Source organism: Thamnophis sirtalis, unplaced genomic scaffold, assembly GCF_051295495.1.
Source record: "Thamnophis sirtalis isolate CommonGarterSnake01/CBP01778 unplaced genomic scaffold, rThaSir2_p1.2 scaffold_4, whole genome shotgun sequence".
Taxonomy (NCBI): domain Eukaryota; kingdom Metazoa; phylum Chordata; class Lepidosauria; order Squamata; family Natricidae; genus Thamnophis; species Thamnophis sirtalis.
In genome coordinates, this window is record NW_028261384.1 from 142,197,763 (window position 1) to 142,215,224 (window position 17,462).

At 49.8% G+C, this 17,462-nt stretch overlaps 1 protein-coding gene across 1 annotated transcript; it reads right to left on the reverse strand.

The window, feature by feature from the left end:
- Positions 1 to 4,687: 4,687 nt before the first annotated feature.
- LOC106554941 (asialoglycoprotein receptor 1) lies at positions 4,688 to 15,432 on the reverse strand. The gene is made up of 9 exons (XM_087714311.1): positions 15,276 to 15,432; positions 13,484 to 13,578; positions 11,690 to 11,806; positions 10,764 to 10,859; positions 10,077 to 10,148; positions 9,275 to 9,361; positions 6,569 to 6,720; positions 6,048 to 6,154; positions 4,688 to 4,850 (listed from the first exon to the last, which is right to left on the reverse strand). Exons 1-9 carry the CDS (start codon positions 15,293 to 15,295, stop codon positions 4,700 to 4,702), a joined length of 897 nt encoding a protein of 298 aa, XP_087570437.1. The 5' UTR covers positions 15,296 to 15,432; the 3' UTR covers positions 4,688 to 4,699.
- Positions 15,433 to 17,462: the final 2,030 nt, after the last annotated feature.

Sequence of the window (17,462 nt, forward strand, 5' to 3'; positions counted from 1 at the left end):
CAGCTCATGGTGGCAAATATATCTTAATACTCCTTTTCCCCATAATACATTCACTCTGTGAGGCTGAGAGAGAAGGACTGGCTTTCGTGCCTCAGGCGGGACTAGAACTCCCAAGTCTCCCAGTGATCGGCCCAAAGTCACTCAGGTGCATTTTGCACATAAGGTAGAACTAGAACTCTCTGTCTCCTGGTGATTGGCCCAGCCGGCTTTCAAGCCTCAGGCGGGACTAGAACTCCCAGTCTCCTGGTGATTGGCCCCAAAGTCACCCGGCCAGTTTTCATGGCTAAGGCGGGACTGGAACTCCCAGTCTCCCAGTGCTTAACCCAAAGTCACCCAGCTGTGCCTACGGTGGGACTAGAACTCACCATCTGGTGATTGGCCCAAAATCACCTAGCCGGCTTTCATGCCTCAGGCGGGACTAGAACTCCCAGTCTCCCGGTGATCGGCCCAAAGTCACTCAGGTGCATTTTGTGCATAAGGTAGAACTAGAACTCTCTATCTCCTGGCGATTGGCCCAGCCGGCTTTCAAACCTCAGGCGGGACTAGAACTCCCAGTCTTCTGGTGATTGGCCCAAAGAAAGGCCAGTTTTCATGCCTCAGGCAGGACTAGAACTCCCAGTCTCCGGGTCATTGGCCCAAAGTCACCCAGCCAGTTTTCATGGATAAGGCAAAACTAGAACTCCCAGTCTCCTGGTGATTAGTCCAAAGTCACCCAGCCGGCTTTCAAGCCTCAGGTGGGACTAGAACTCCCAGTCTCCTGGTGTCCATTGTGGACCCTAGATTGGCCCCCTGCAAACTTTCCTCTCTCGAGGACCCCAGCCAAAGTTTCCCACGCTGCTTCAGGCGAGGGCTCCTCGAGAGATGAGAGTTTGCGGGGAGCCGATCTGGCGTCCGGGCTGGCAACCGGAGAAACGTTCATTCTCGGCTGTATTTGAGATTTGATCCAGTCCACTTCTCTCCGCTAACAGGCGGCTATGCTAACTGCCTGAAGGACCCCATCCTGTCCGTGGGAACCCAAGCGCTGAAGCGCGAGCAGCGCAGAAAGCCTCCGTTGGGCTCCTCAAGGGAAATGCAAAGACTTCTCGTGGCACGTCAAAACTGGGGTCCGCTAAAGCGCGCCCGATTAAAGCGCGTACGTGACGTCATCATCAGCGCGACAAGAAAGAAAAAGGGCGCTTTAAAAAGCGCTTTTAAAGCAAGCCGATTCACATAAAGGTAAGGGTTAGGGTTAGGGTTAGGGTTAGGGTTAGGGTTAGGTTAAGGGTTAGGGTTAGGGTTAGGGTTAGGGTTAGGGTTACGTTAAGCGTTAGGGTTAGGGTTAGGTTAAGGGTTAGCGTTAGGTTTAGCGTTAGGTTAAGGGTTAGGTTTAGGGTTAGGTTTAGGGTTAGGTTAAGGGTTAGGGTTAGGGTTAGGTTTAGGGTTAGGTTTGGGGGGGTTAGGTTTAGATTTACGCGTTAATTTTAAGTTTACCGCTCACAGCGTGCTGTTTTCGTCACGCTGTGATGACGTCACGTACGCGCTTTCGTCGAGCGCGCTTTAGTCTACCGCGGTTTTGTGGTGGAACCAGACTTCTCTGCGGAACACCAACGTTTTCTCACGGGCCCGTGGACCACCGGTTGGTGACCCCCCTGGCTCAGAGAACCCCAAGGACTCCACGGTGTTTTCAGGAGCAGCTCCCCATTTTTGGAGCTCCTTCTCAGGGACCACTCAGGGCTGTGATGGGGGACCTGTGGCACGCGTGACCAAGGGGGCGTACGAAGCCACGTCGCCCGGCACGCGTGGTCTTGCCGGATTTCTGTTGTGCACGCGCGCACGAACGATCGGCTGTCCATTGTGTGCACAGCAGTGTCAAAAATCAGCGTACACTGATCGTTGGGTGTGTATGCGTGCTGGAACCCGGAAGCTCGGCTTTTCCTGAGTGTGGCTTGTGAGACGTTTCTGCACAATCATGCGCCTCCCCCACCCCCCCAGGTCACCATCATCAACTTTTTACAATGGAAACGGCTAGGAATTTTGGGGGGGAAAGTCGAAGGAGAAAAGTAAATAGAGTGGAAAGGAGTCCTTTTTTAAAAATCTGCCCGCTGGAAAAGGGGCTTCCAGGGGTCCTTCTGATTTTGGCTCTCCAGAGAGTAATATAATTCTCCACCTCCTGCCGTCCTTGACTTACGTCTCACACTGAGCCTGGCCGTTGGAGTTGTAAGGCGTGATGGACATAAAGAAGGTCATCACACGAACGACTTTTTTGTAGAGGTGAACCCTGGGCCATTAAGCAAACCGGTGGTGGGTTGCTTTTACCGTTGCTACCGGTACACTGCTCACGGTCTCTTTGTGCGTGCACCGGACATGCGCTGCGCATCCATGCGCACTCCATCGCCCCTGCAACCCCCCAGCTGCTCATTGGAGGTCGCGCAGGCACCTCACACGGTGTACAATGCGCCTTTGGCCCAGTTGCTTCAAGAACAGGTATGGAACGCGGGTGGGCGGACAAAATTGTTGGGCGTATACTCCTAGTGTTGGGTAGACTATATATATATATATATAATACACACACACACACAAACACACACACAAACACACACACACACACACATATATATCAGCTAGCCATACCCTTACTGGGATTCGAACCTGTGCTGTATTACATCTTAGGCAGACGTCTTAACCATTAAGCCACAGGTCCTCCTCCTTATCAGCTGAAGCCAGGGAAGAAGGTATATATTTAGTGTCACAACCCCTGGTGTGCCCCAATTATGGGAGGAAGCTAACTGCTTCCATTATCTGTCCATCGGCTCGTCACAAGAGTCCATCACGACAGAAACCCAACATTTTTACTGTTGCCTTGGTTACACATTTTGTGTTATATTTGTGCTGATAAATAAATAAAGGGAGACTAGTATAGATCTATTTCAAGCTATTTAGCTCTCATCAGCTAGCCATACCCTTACTGGGATTCGAACCTGTGCTGTATTGCATCTTAGGCAGATGTCTTAACCATTAAGCAGATAATGGAAGCAGTTAGCTTCCTCCCATAATTGGGGCATAAACTAAGATTTTTAAGAAGAGACTGGACAGCCATTTGTCTGACATGGTATAGAGTTATACATATACTACTCCCCTGGAGCAGGGGGCTGATCTAGATAACCTCCAAGGGTACCTTCCGGTTCTATTTTATTCTAAATCCCTGCTTGAGTGGGGGGGTGGACTAGATGACCTCCAAGGTCCCTTTCAACTCTATTCTATTCTAAACCCCTGGTTGGGCAGGCGGGCCGGACTAGATGACCTCCAAGGGGTCCCTTCCGGTTCTATTTTATTCTAAATCCCTGCTTGAGTGGGGGTGTGGGTGGGGTGGACTAGATGACCTCCAAGGTCCCTTTCAACTCTATTCTATTCTAAATCCCTGGTTGGGCAGGCGGGCCGGACTAGATGACCTCCAAGGGGTCCCTTTCCAGGTTCTATTTTATTCTAAATCCCTGCTTGAGTGGGGTGGACTAGATGACCTCCAAGTTCCCTTTCAACTCTATTCTATTATAAATCCCTGGTTGGGCAGGCGGGCCGGACTAGATGACCTCCAAGGGGTCCCTTCCGGTTCTATTTTATTCTAAATCCCTGCTTGAGTGGGGTGGACTAGATGACCTCCAAGGTCCCTTTCAACTCTATTCTATTCTAAACCCCTGGTTGGGCAGGCGGGCCGGACTAGATGACCTCCAAGGGGTCCCTTCCGGTTCTATTTCATTCTAAATCCCTGCTCGAGTGGGGGGTGGGCGGTGGGGTGGACTAGATGACCTCCAAGGTCCCTTTCAACTCTATTCTATTCTAAATCCCTGGTTGGGCAGGCGGGCCGGACTAGATGACCTCCAAGGGGTCCCTTCCGGTTCTATTTTATTCTAAATCCCTGCTTGAGTGGGGGTGGGGTGGGGTGGACTAGATGACCTCCAAGGTCCCTTTCAACTCTATTCTATTATAAATCCCTGGTTGGGCAGGCGGGCCGGACTAGATGACCTCCAAGGGGTCCCTTCCGGTTCTATTTTATTCTAAATCCCTGCTTGAGTGGGGGGTGGGTGGGTGGGGTGGACTAGATGACCTCCAAGGTCCCTTTCAACTCTATTCTATTCTAAACCCCTGGTTGGGCAGGCGGGCCGGACTAGATGACCTCCAAGGGGTCCCTTCCGGTTCTATTTTATTCTAAATCCCTGCTTGAGTGGGGGGTGGGTGGGGTGGACTAGATGACCTCCAAGGTCCCTTTCAACTCTATTCTATTCTAAATCCCTGGTTGGGCAGGCGGGCTGGGCTAGATGACCTCCAAGGGTCCCTTTCCAGCTCTTCTAAATCCTAGAGACCCCCCCAGTGATGCCACCGCTGAGCCTCTGACCCACAGGGGCGGTAGAAAACCCGAACCGTCGCAAAGGGACCGACCCCCCACCCCCCGAAGTGGAAGACAGGAGAGGCGGCTGCTTTAAAAAGGCGCTTTATTGTTTTAAGCCCCGATCTGGGTCCCGGGTGCGAGAGACGGGTGCGAGAGAGAGACGGATCTTCCCGAGGCTTTGCACGAGGACTTTTGAGGGTCGCCCGCCTGGCAGGGAAGCTCGCCCCCTCCCCTGCCGCCCCCCCCCTCCGAGCATCCCGGGACCCATCCCGCTTCTCGGCCCACCGACCCACGCAAACCCCTTGGCGGAGGTGAGCCAGAGCTGTGGGGGTTGGTTCAGATGCCCAGCTCCATCTCGCACACCCACGTGAAGGTGCGGGAACAGATGTTGTCATTCCAGAGGCCCCCTTGGGTCATGTGGGCACAGTCCTCTCCGCCCCCAGCGCCGTGGCCGTACCAGTGGTCCGGCTGGCCTTCGTTCCAGTCCCTGAAACCAGGGGGGGGGTGGGGGGGCGGAGGAAGAGGGGGAAAGGAATAAAGCCAAAAGGAAGGAGGAGAAAAGAAGGGAAGGAGGAAGGAGAGAAAAGACAAAGGAGGGAGGGAGGGAGGGAGGGAAGAGACGTGAGGGAGAAGAAACGAAGGAGAATAAAAGGAAGGAAGAAGGAAAGAAAGAGAGAGAGAAAAGAAAGAAGGAAAAAGAAAGAGAAAAATGAAATAAATAAATGGAGGGAGGGAGGGAGACAGAAGGAAGGGGGGAGGAAAGGAAGGGAGGGTAAGAGGAAGGAAGGAAGGAAAGGATGGTAAGAGGAAGGAAGGAAGGAAGGAAGGAAGGAAGGAAGGAAGGAAAGAAGGAAGGAAGGAAGGAAGGAAAGGATAATAAGAGGAAAGAAGGAAGGAAGGAAGGAAGGAAGGAAGGAAGGAAGGAAGGAAGGAAGGAAGGAAGGAAGGAAAGGATGGTAAGAGGAGGGAAGGAAGGAAGGGAAGGAAGGAAGGAAGGAAGGAAGGAAGGAAAGGATGGTAAGAGGAAGGAAGGAAGGAAGGAAGGAAGGAAAGGATAGTAAGAGGAAGGAAGGAAGGAAGGAGGGAGGGAGGGAGGGAGGGAAGGAAGGAAGGAAGGAAGGAAGGAAGGAAGGAAGGAAGGAAAAGAAAAATGAATCTCATTGAATATCTATTGGCACCTCAAAGTCTCCAATCTGATCCTCGCCCCTCTCCCCCGTGTGTGGGACTACAACCCCCATTGCCCCCAGCCAGTCACCCCATTCTGCTCCTCCTTTACCTGCTCTGACCTGGGATAACAGACCCCATTAAACAGGGATTAAAAATATCTCTGACCAAACATTTCCTGGGGGCATTTCCCCCCCTCTCCCCCCATGAAAATAGAGGCTATTATTTTTATCCGTGGCATGAAATAGGATGAGTAGAGTGGTGAGGTGGCCTAGAGGTAGAGCTCTCGCCTCCGAATCAGGAGACTGCGAGATCGATCCTAGGTAGAGGCTGATATTTCTCTCTCTGCTGAACAAAACTCCGCCCTGGCAACAGGGAAAGGCAGCCGGCCAGTAAAACACTCAATTCAGTTGCCCAGACTTCACCCCACAAGGGTCATTCAGTGATGATCAAATAGAATGAGTCCCCTGGTAAAAATGGGGGGCTGCTTTAATTCCCTGGAGGCGGGAGATGGACTCACTTTGGGTCTAAGTTGTAGGAGGATCCGTCCACCCACTTCCAGTCCCCGCTAGAGTCGGTCAAGCCAATCCAGGTGTTACTCCCCTGTCGGTGGGTCTTCATGAAGGCCTGGCGTGGGGGAAAAAAAACACAAGCCACTTACCGCCACAACGGAGCCCACCAACGTCCGTTGTTAAGCGAGACGGTTCGTCAATTTCGCCCCCATTTGACGACCTTTCCCCGCCACGGTCCTTAAGTGAATTGCTGCCGTTCTTCTGTGGTCGTTAAGTGAACCTTTGGCTTCCCTATGCTGGTCAGAAGGTCGCAAAAGGGCGCTGCGATCGTCATAAGTTGGAGCCAACAGCTGGGCGTCCGAATAGGGATCGCGTGACTGGATTGGTCGTAAGGGTGAGAAAGGGTCTCTCTGTTTGGCCTTGGCGTTGCCTTGAACGGCCATTAAACGAACCGTGGTAAGTGGGAGGAAGGGCTGCCCTCCCTCCTGCCCCCTGGTGGAGACCCCGGGGAATCTCCCGGCCCACTTACTTTCTCGTCGGCTGAGTTGAGGATGATCAGGTGGGATTTCTTATCCTCGCAGTCTTTCTTGGCCGCTGGCCAGGTGTCCCTGGTCTGGGTGGTCCAGTAGCAGCTGTAGCGGAAGGTCAGCCAGCCACGGGGGCAGCAGCCACTTTTGCTCCCTGGGGAGGGGGAGGCAAGGGGGGGGGTGAGAAAAAAATCAGGGCGTCAGAGCTAAAAAAAAAAAGAGGTTGAGGTTTTGGAAAGAGGGCAGAGAAGAGCAACAAAGAGGATTGCAGGAACTGGGTTTGGCCAGTCTAGAGATGAAGAGAAGAAGAGGTGGGAAAAGAAAAAAATGAGGGGAGAGAGGAGGGGAGGGGAGGAGAAATAGGAGAAGAGGTGAAGAATAGATGAGATGAAGAGAGAATTGAGGAGGGGAGGAGAGAATTAGGAAAGAGATGAAGAAGAGATGAGAAAAGAAGAAATGAAGAGAGAATTGAGGAGGGGAGGAGGAAATAAGAGAAGAGATGAAGAGATGAGAAAAGAAGAAATGAAGAGAGAATTGTGAAGGGGAGGAGAAAATAAGGAAAGAGATGAAGAGAAGAATAGATGAGGAAAGAAGAAATGAAGAGAGAATTGTGAAGGGGAGGAGGAAATAAGAGAAGAGATGAAGAAGAGATGAGGAAAGAAGAAATGAAGAGAGAATTGAGGAGGGGAGGAGGAAATAAGAAAAGAGATGAAGAAAAGAAATGAGGAAAGAAGAAATGAAGAGAGAATTAAGGAGGGGAGGAGAAAATAAGGAAAGAGATGAAGAGAAGAAGAGATGAGAAAAGAAGAGATGAAGAGAGAATTGAGGAGGGGAGGAGAAAATAAGGAAAGAAATGAAGAAGAGATGAGAAAAGAAGAAATGAAGAGAGAATTGAGGAGGGGAGGAGAAAATAAGGAAAGAGATGAAGAAGAGATGAGAAAAGAAGAAATGAAGAGAGAATTGAGGAGAGGAGGAGAAAATAAGGAAAGAGATGAAGAGAAGAATAGATGAGAAAAGAAGAAATGAAGAGAGAACTGAGGAGGGGAGGAGAAAATAAGAAAAGAGATGAAGAAGAGATGAGAAAAGAAGAAATGAGGAGAGAATTGAGGAGGGGAGGAGAAAATAAGGAAAGAGATGAAGAAGAGATGAGAAAAGAAGAAATGAAGAGAGAATTGAGGAGAGGAGGAGAAAATAAGGAAAGAGATGAAGAGAAGAATAGATGAGAAAAGAAGAAATGAGGAGAGAATTGAGGAGGGGAGGAGAAAATAAGAAAAGAGATGAAGAAGAGATGAGAAAAGAAGAAATGAGGAGAGAATTGAGGAGAGGAGGAGAAAATAAGGAAAGAGATGAAGAAGAGATGAGAAAAGAAGAAATGAAGAGAGAACTGAGGAGAGGAGGAGAAAATAAGGAAAGAGATGAAGAAGAGATGAGAAAAGAAGAAATGAAGAGAGAATTGAGGAGGGGAGGAGAAAATAAGAAAAGAGATGAAGAAGAGATGAGAAAAGAAAAGAAAAGAGAGGGGAAGAGAACAGGAGGGGAGAAGGGAAGGGAAGGTTAGATTAGTGTCCATGCAAAGTGACAATAAAGTTATTCTAAGTTCTGGTAAGAAAGATGAGAAGCTAAGAAGGATAATAGCAACACAGTCTTACTACGTGGAGAAATATCTTTACTCCTAAGAAAGGGAGGCTTGAATTAGGTGTGGCGCAAGTTTATGTCCAGAGATAAGGGCTCTGTAGATATTTCCTCAGCCTTCTTCCTGGTTCGTGCAGTCTAAAGTAAAATATGGGGAATCATAGAGAATACAGGAGGGAGGAGGGAAAGGGAGGAGGAAATTAGAGAAGAGGTGAGAAAAAGAGAAGAAATGAAGGGAAGGGAAAAGACAAGAGAGGAGAAAAGAACAGAAGGAGAGGAGGAGAAGAGAGGGAAGGGGAGAAGAGAATAGGGGAGAGAAGAGATGAAGAGGAGAGGAGAAATGAAGGAAAGGGAAAAGAGAAATGAGAAGAGGAGAAGAGAAGAGAAGGAGAAGAGAGGGAAGGAGAGAAAAGAAGAGGAGAGAAGAGATGGAGAGGAGAAATGAAGGAAAGGGAAAAGAGAAATGAGAAGAGAAGAAGAGAAGGAGAAGAGAGGGAAGGGGAGAAGAGAATAGGGGAGAGAAGAGATGGAGAGGAGAGGAGAGAAGAAATGAAGGAAAGGGAAAAGAGAAATGAGAAGAGAAGGAGAAGAGAGGGAAGGGGAGAAGAGAAGAGAGAAGAGAAGAAATGAAGGGAAGGGAAAAGAGAAGAAAGAAGAGAAGAACAGAAGAAGAGAAGGAGGAGAGAAGAAATGAAGGGAAGGGAAAAGAGAAGAACAGAAGAAGAGAAGTAGAAGAGAGGGAAGGGGAGAAGAGGAGAGAAGAGATGGAGAGGAGAGGAGAAATGAAGGGAAGGGAAAAGAGAAGAGAGAACAGAAGAACAGAAGAAGAGAAGGAGAAGAGAATAGGGGAGAGAAGAGATGAAGAGGAGAGGAGAGGAGAAATGAAGGGAAGGGAAAAGAGAAGAAGAGAAGAAGAAAAGAGGGAAGGGGGAAGAGAAGAAATGAAGAAGAGAAGAGAGGAGGGGAGAGAAGAAATGAAGGGAAAAGAGAAGAGAGGAGAAAAGAAGAAGAGAAGGGGAAGAGAAGAGAGAAGAAAAAATAATAAAATAAATAAACGTTGACTCTCTCTTTTTTACCGTTACTCTTCATTTCGACAATTTCACACTGCAAAGCCCTGGCATTCTGCTCCAGGGTCTCCATCTGCGTCTGGGACACTTTTATCACTGGAAGAAGAAGAAGAAGAGCAAGAATAGAAAGAAGCTGTGTACACACACACACACACACACACACACACACACACACACACACACACCACGATCCCAAGGGAAAACCTCCCACCAAGTCATCTAATCCCAAGGCGGCTGCTTTCATAAGCATCAGCAGCTGCCTTCATCGCGGGGGGGGGGGGGGGCATACCGGCTGGGGAATTCTGGGGAGGATTCTGGGGGAATTCTGGGAGTCGAAGTCCACCCAGTAGCGTCTTAAGTTTGAAAAGCGATGGTTCCCCCCCAAAACCCTCCACTAAAGCGTTTTTATTCGGAAGCGGCTGCTTTAATGAGACGCGGAGACAGCAACAGCTCCTTCCACCGGTGCCTGGAGAGTCTGGGCTGATTGGAGGGGATTGAAGTGGGGCGGGGGGGGAGGGAGGGAGGGAAAGAAAGGGTGGGGCAGACAGGTTGGCTGAGTGGCTACAGCTGCCGAGGTGAGCTGGCTCATGAAAGCAGCTGCCTTTTTATCGAAACTGCTAAACTCCTCCCTCCCAGGGACCTCCTGATGTTGACGGCAGCAAGGATGCCAGGGGTTTTCAGATCGGAGAAAGGCACCAATGAGAGCATCCCTTATTCCTCTGTAGGGACCCCGTCCCCCACCCCACCCCGTCCCCCACCCCAACTGCGCCCCAGCTGGAAGAAGGCCTCTTCCAGGGTGAAAAATCCTGACCTTTCGACAGCTTATCATTCTCCTCGGTCAACGTTTTCCGCAGCTGAGCCAGCCTCCACCCGGTGTTGTTCCCTAAAGACGACAAGAAGGGGGGCCCGGTGTCAACTCCTAAAGTTGCCATCATGAGGAAAAGTGGGGGGCGGAGCGCATTCCACGCATATTTTTGGCTTGAGTCCGATCTCAGATTACCGCAGCAGGCTTGGGAGGGGTGCACCTCATTGGGAAATGTGATTTATGACACAGACTGTTTGGGGGGGGAGGAGGAGAGGAACAGGGTAAAGTTCACCCGTAATTCAAATGAGGCTCGGATCTGACTGCACAAACCAGGAAATGCCAAAACGCTCCTAATACACGACTGGTTTTCTTTTGAAATTTGGCTCCAGGCTCATGAATCCATTAGGGCATTTTTTGGGGAAACTTGACACCCGGTTAGAGCGGGGCCCATTCCCATGACGCACACCACAGGAATCCTTTAGCCGAGGGCGTTGGGAGAAGGAGGACCCCCTCCCTTGGCAGGAATCGCACCCCTTCCGATGACCCCTCCCAAGAGAAAGTTTGCTCCCCCATTCTCCGACAGGATGTCTGTCCCAATTGGGAAAGGGTGTAGCCCCAGGGATGGAATTTGGATAGGGGAAGAGGGGGGGGTGTTTGCATACTGCTTCCCGCCCCCCTCTGGCCCCTCCTTACTTTTGACCTTGAATTTGGTGGCCCCCTGTTGGATCGCCTGGGTAATATTCTGCACGCCCTTCTGGGTCCCCTGGAGGCTTTGGATGAACTGGACGCCTGGAATAGAGGGAGAGAGGGAGGAAGCAGAGCCGAGGGAGGGGGCAACCCGTAACCTTCCCCCCCAGGTGTAGAAGTTCACCCTCTCCTCCTGTCAAAGGAGTGACCCTCTGTTATTCTCTCTATTCCTACAACACCCAAAACCCAGGTAAAAAAAAACCCCAAAATGGCCTGAATTTATTGCCATCCCGTAAGAGGTGTCTGCAGGTATGGGCTTCGCACATGGACCAATCCACGTTTCTCTTCTTCATTTCCCATTTTCAATTATGACTGAAACTGCGGGCTCAATTACGGTTGTAAATCGAGGACGGCCTGTGGTTGGGGTTGGACTAGATGTTGGGGAGCAGCCCTCTAGTTTGGGCCTATTCCTACAACACCCAAAACTCAGGTGAAAACAAACAACACAGTGATTGCCTGCATTTATAGCCATCCCAGCAGCTTTGGGGATTCACATGGATCAATCCACGTTTCTCTTCTTTGTTTTCCATTTTCAATTATGACTGAAACTACGGGCTCAATTACAGTCGTAAATCGAAGACTATCTGTAGGTGGGATTGGACTAGATGACAAGCAATGGCCCCTCTAGTTTTGGCCAGTTCCTACAACACCTGAAACCCTGGTTAAAAACACAACACAACAGTGTCTTCCTACATTTCCGTCACTTACACTCCAGCAGCTTTGGGTTTCACATGGAACAATCCACGTTTCTCTTCTTCTTTTACTTCCCATCTTGCATGTTCGTTCTCCAGCTCCAGGTCTGCCTCGCGTTTCCCTCCTCCCTAGGGCCTTGCACAACCCACGTCGCACCCCGTTTTGTGTGACACACTCACCTTGAATGCCCAGGATGCTGACCGAGAGGATCAGAACGCCACAGAACAGCATCAACACCAGAATGAGCCGGCTGGTGGGACAGACGCGCTGGGGGCACGACTTCGACAACGGGAAGTCTGTGCGGAGAGAAGGATGTCGTGAAGACCCCCACCCCCACCCATCCTTTGAGGACCGGAAATGAACATATTTGCAAAGTGGGAGGGGGGGTCTCTCCCCTGGAGAAACGAGAAGCCTTCCCCTGGTGGGCACCTTCTGGACTGAGCATAGGTGGTATTCAGCCAGTTTGCACCGGTTGACCCAAACTAGTGGCAGAAATTTTGCCCAGTTCGGTGAACCGGTAGCGATAGCTGGCTGGCCACGCCCCTGAACCGGGCCCTGTCACAGGTGGCTCACCCCGCCCATCCGGTCGCTGCTCACTTGAACCGCCTCTTTGCATACCAGCTCTCAAAGAGGCCGGCGGCTGGCAAAAAAGCAGCTTCCATTGCCGCCATCTTCTCCGCGCGGGCGCCTCCCATTGCCTCGCACGCCTGCCTCTTTGCCAGCCAGCCGCTTCCCAGCAGTGGCGGCTGGCCGGGGGCCACCGAAAACTCCGGTCAGCTTGCCTTCTGGACGGGACCAGTGGGGCAACAGGGGCGACTGGTGAAGGGAGGGTGGGGGTAGATAGGGAAAAATACGAACAATTTTCCTACCGTTTCCTGTGGGCGTGGCTAGGTGGGGGGCATGTGACTGAGTGGGCGTGAGTGATGTCAGGTTGGCCACTCCCACTCAGTCATATTTCCCTCCCCCACCTAGCCACGCCCACTGAACCGGTAGTGAAAATTTTTGGATCCCACCCCTGCCCCTGACCTATCCTCGGGACCATGACGTGACTTCCCCAAGGGAGGAAGGAGAGGGAAAGGAAAGAAAAAAGGAAGGAAGGAAGGAAGGAAGGAAGGAAGGAAGGAAGGAAGGAAGGAAGGAAGGAAGGAGAGAGAAAGAAGGAAAGAAGATAGGAAGGAAGGAGAGAAAAAGGAAAGGAGGGAGGAGAAAGGAAGGAAGGAAAGAGAAAGGGAAAAAAAGAAAAAAGAAAGGAAGGAAGGAAGGGAAAAGGAAAAGGAAAGGAAAGGAAGCAAAGAGAGAGAAAGGAAAGAAAGAAGGAAGGAAGGAAGGAAGGAAGGAAGGAAGGAAGGAGAGAGAGAGAAAGAAAAAAGGAAAGAAGATAGGAAGGAAGGAAGGAAGGAAGGAGGGAGGGAGGGAGGGAAGGAGAGAAAGGAAAGGAAGGGAGGGGAAAGGAAGGAAGGAAAGAGAAAGAAAAGAAAGAAAAAAGGAAGGATGGAAGGAGAAAGAAAAGAAGAAGATAGGAAGGAAGGAAGGAGAGGAAAAGGAAAAGAAGGAAGGAAAGAGAGAGAAAGGAAAGAAAGAAGGGAGGAAGGAAGGAAGGAAGGAGAGAAGGAAAGAAAGAAAGAAAGAAGTTAGGAAGGGAGGAGGGAGGGAAGGAGAGAAAGGAAAGGAAGGGAGGAGAAAGGAAGGAAGGAAAGAGAAAGAAAAAAGGATGGAAGGAAGAAAGGAAAGAGAAAGAAAAGAAAGAAAATAGATAGGAAGGGAGAGGAAGAAAAAAGAAGATAGGAAGGAAGGAAGGAAGGAAGGAAGGAAGGAAGGAAGGAATTACCAACCTCAAATATTTCCAACAATTGGCAGATCACCAGGATAAAATTGGAAGGAAAGATCTCCGGGTTTCCACCCCACCAACCCATGCCCCCCTCACTCCCCCCCCCACATCAGCCGGTGCAGGATTCGAATCCGCTTCCAGGTACCTTTTTCAAAGTGTGTTTCGTATTCCTTCTCCACGTCTACAGCCTGGATGTCCTCGTACCTCTCGGGCTCTGCGGGGGACTCGGGAGCTTCCATGCTGGGGGAAAGGGGCAGAGGTGGGTGGGTGGCATATAATGGGAGGGTAGGGGGGAGGCCATGGGGAAGCCCCCCCCTCCACTGGGGGTGGTGGAGAATCTGGAGATACGTTTCTGGAGGCAAATTCTGTTTCTATGAAACAGGATTTCTTAATCTTGGTGACGAAGAAAGGTGGATTTCAGCTCCCAGAAGGGAATGGAGGGAGGGAAAGGGACAGAGAAGGGAGGGAGGGAGGAAAGAGGGAAGGAAAATAGACAAAAGAAGGAACAAAGCAACGATGGAAGGAAGAGAAGGAAGGGAAGGAAAAAAGGAAGGGAGGGAGGGAGGAAAGAGGGAAGGAAAATAGACAAAAGAAGAAATAAAGGAACGATGGAAGGAAGAGAAGAAAAGGAAGGAAAAAAGGAAGGGAAGGAGGGAAAAGGACAGAGAAAAGAGGGAGAGAGGAAAGGAAGAAAAGAAATGAGGAAGGAAGGAGACAGAAGGGAAGGAAGGAAAGAAAAGGAAAGAAAGAGACAGAGGAGGAAGGGAGGGCAGAAGGGAGGACAGAAGTAGGGAGGGAAGAAAATAGACCAAAGAAGGGATGAAGAGAGGAAGATAGAAAAAAAGAAGGGAGGGAGGAAGGAACGAAGGAAGAGTGGGAAAGGAAGAAGCAAAAAGGAATGAAGGGAGGGGAAAGGACAGAGAAGGGAGGGAGGGAAAAAGGAAGGGCATGGGATTAAGAAGGAAGGAAGGAAGGAAAATAGACAAAAGAAGAGAGGAAAGAAGAAACAAAGGAAGGATAGAAGGAGAAAAGGAAGGGAAAGAGACAGGGAGGGAGAGAAGGAAGGAAGGAAGGAAGGAAGGAAGGAAGGGTTGTAATATAGTTCAATATAGAACTTTACAAGGAAGGAAAGAAGGAAGGAAGGAAGGAAGGAAGGAAGGAAGGAAGGAAGGAAGGAAGGAAGGAAGGAAGGAAGGAAGGAAGGAAAACCCTTGCTGGCTGGGGAATTCTGGGAGTTGAAGTTCCCCCCAACACCACCTCTCCCCTTCAGCTGTCAACTGCCAAGGGTCATCTCACTCTACAGCTAGTCCTCAACTTACAACCGTTCATTTAATGACCGTTTAAAGTTAGAAGGGCCCTGGAAAAAAATGACCGATGACATGTTTCACATTTACGACCGTTTGCTGAGCATTCGGGTGGTCTCCGGCTTGAGCAGGGGGCTGGACTAGAAGACCTCCAAGATCCCTTCCCACTCGGTTATTCTGTTAACTGATGTCCAGTCTACTGAAAAGGAGGACTGGGGGAGGGGGGGGGCGCGGCAAGACAGCAGTCTCCCTGTATCGGGGGGGGGGGCTGCCCCAAAGAAGAGGGGGGGTCAAATTATTCTATAAAGCACCAGAAAGCAGAAGAAAACAATGGACGGAAACTAATCCAGGAGAGAAGCAGGCTGGAATTAAGGAGCACATTTCCTGACAGTGAGGACAATTAGCCTGCGGAACAACATGCCACCAGAAATTGTGGGGGCTCCGTCAATGGAGGTTTTTAAGAAGGGACTGGACAGCCATTGGTCTGGAATGGTGTAGGCTCTCTTGCTTGAGTGGGGGGTTGGACTAGATGGCCTCCAAGGCCCCCTCCAGCTCTGTTAGTCACCCCATGGCATCTCTCCCTTTGGGACTCAGGGGGGGGAGGAGGCCCCTGACCCCATCCTGGCTACTCACTTGACCACCGAAGTCGCCATGCTGCCCTGCTCCCCCTCTCCTCCTCCTTCGTGGGATGGAGGCCACCAGGAGGTGCTCACCGAACCTTGGTTAGGAGGCTTCTCCCGGGCAAGATTTGGGCATAAATGAAGATCCGTCCCCTAATTCCTTCCCCACCCGCGTGCCCCGCGTGCTGCTACGGAAAGAAGGGCTGGCATGAAGGGGATGGACCAGCAATGGAGCCACTTCTGCCCTCCCCCCCCCAATCCCTCCCCCCACGGGGACCTTTGCTCTGTCAATATTATTTCTCTCCAGAGGGTACAATTTGCTATTTCAAAATATATATATATATATATATCACTGTAAATTGGAAGCAGGTTGGGGGTTTCACAACCTTCGCGGCTCGAAGATGGTTGGACTTCAACTCCCAGAATCCCCCAGCCAGAATTCTGGGAGTTGAAGTCCGCCCATCTTCAGGTTGCAAAGCTTGAGAAAGTTCACTATAAAGGGGGACGTTAATAAAGGTGGGATAGAAGGGAAGGAGGGAGGGAGAGAAAGGGAAGGAAAAGGAAAAGGAAAAAGAAGGAAGGATGGAAGGAGATGAAAAGGAAATAAAGGAAGGAGACAGGAAAGAAAGAAAGAAAGAAAGAAAGAAAGAAAGAAAGAAAGAAAGAAAGAAAGAAAGACGATAGGAAGAAAGGAAGGTAGGAAGGAGAGAGAAAGGAAAGAAGGAAGGAAAACATAAAGAAAGAAAGGAGAGGTTTAAGGTTTAAGGTTTTAAGGTTTTATTGGGATTTATATGCCGCCCTTTTCCCTGAGGGGACTCAGGGCGGCTTACAACCACAGGGGAGGGGGGTGCAAGGTCAAAACAAAACAATATGTGCACAAAGAAAAAATAATAAAACACAACTTTCATTCAGCGATCAAACACTCGGGCGGGTAATTGGAAACCTATCCCCAGGCCTGCTGGGAGAGCCAGATCTTGAGGGCTGCGCGGAAGGTCTGGATAGTGGTGAGGGTACGGATCTCCATGGGGAGCTCGTTCCACAGGGTCGGGGCGGCAACAGAAAAGGCTCTCCTCCGTGAGAGAGAAAGGAAAGAAGGAAGGAAGGAGAGAAACAAAATGAAGGGAGGGAGGAGAAAGGAAGGAGAAAGAAAAAAGGACGGAGGGAAGGAAGGAGAGAGAAAGAAAAAAGGAAGGAAGATTGGGAGGAAGGAGAGAAAACAAAAAAGAAGGAAGGAGAGAGAAAGAAAGAAAAAAGGAAGGAAGGAGAGGAAAAGGAAAAGGAAAAGGAAGGAAGGAAAGAAAGAAAGGAAAAAGAAAGGAGGATGGAAGGAGACAAAAAGGAAATAAAGAAGGAAGGAGAGAGGAAAGATAGAAAGAAAGAAAGAAAGAAAGAAGGAAGAAAAGAAGGTAAGAAGGAGAGAGAAAGGAAAGAAGGAAGGAATGAAGGAGAGAAACAAAATGAAGGGAGGGAGGAAGGAGAAAGGAAGGAAAAAGAAAGGAAAGAGAAAAAAGGAAGGAGAGGAGAGAGAAAGAAATAAGGAAGGAAGATAGGAAGGGAGGAAAGAAAGCAAAGGAAGAAGGAAGGAGAGAGAAAGGAAAGGAAGGAAGGAAGGAAGGAAGGAAGGAAGGAAGGAAGGAAGGAAGGAAGGAAGGAAGAAAAACAAAAACAAAAGAAAAGGAAGGAGAGAGAAGGGAAAGAAAGAAGGGAGGGAGGGAGGAGAGAGAAAGAAAGAAAAAAGGAAGGAAGGAGAGGAAAAGGAAAAAAGGAAGGAAGATAGGAAGGAAGGGAAGAAAGCAAAGGAAGAAGAGAGAGAGGAAAGAAGGAAGGAATGGAGAGAAACAAAATGAAGGAGGGGAGGAAGGAGAAAGGAAGGAAAAAGAAAGGAAAGAAAAAAGGAAGGAGAGAAGGAAGGAGAGAGAAAGGAAAGGAAGGAAGGAAGGAAGGAAGGAAAACAAAAGAAAATGAAGGAGATAGAAGGGAAAGAAAGAAGGAAGGGAGGGAGGAGAGACAAAGAAAGAAAGAAAAAAGGAAGGAAGATAGGAAGGAAGGAAAGAAAGAAAGCAAAGGAAGAAGGAAGGAGAGAGAAAGGAAAGAAAGAAGGAAGGAATTATAAACCTGAAAGATTCCCAACAATTGGCAGAGGCCCCAGGAGAGAATTGGGGAAGGGAAGAGTGGAGGGAGCCATTCGGTTGGACTTCTG

Bases quoted from the DNA above. Each gene is read 5' to 3' on its own strand.
- LOC106554941 (XM_087714311.1), bottom strand. From the start codon at position 15,295: ATGGCGACTTCGGTGGTCAA. The intron at 9,362-10,076 runs GTCAGGATTTTT...TTCTTCTTCCAG, and splicing joins GAATGATAAGCTGTCGAAAG to TGATAAAAGTGTCCCAGACG. The intron at 4,851-6,047 runs GTGAGTCCATCT...CCCTGGTTTCAG, and splicing joins TCCTACAACTTAGACCCAAA to GGACTGGAACGAAGGCCAGC.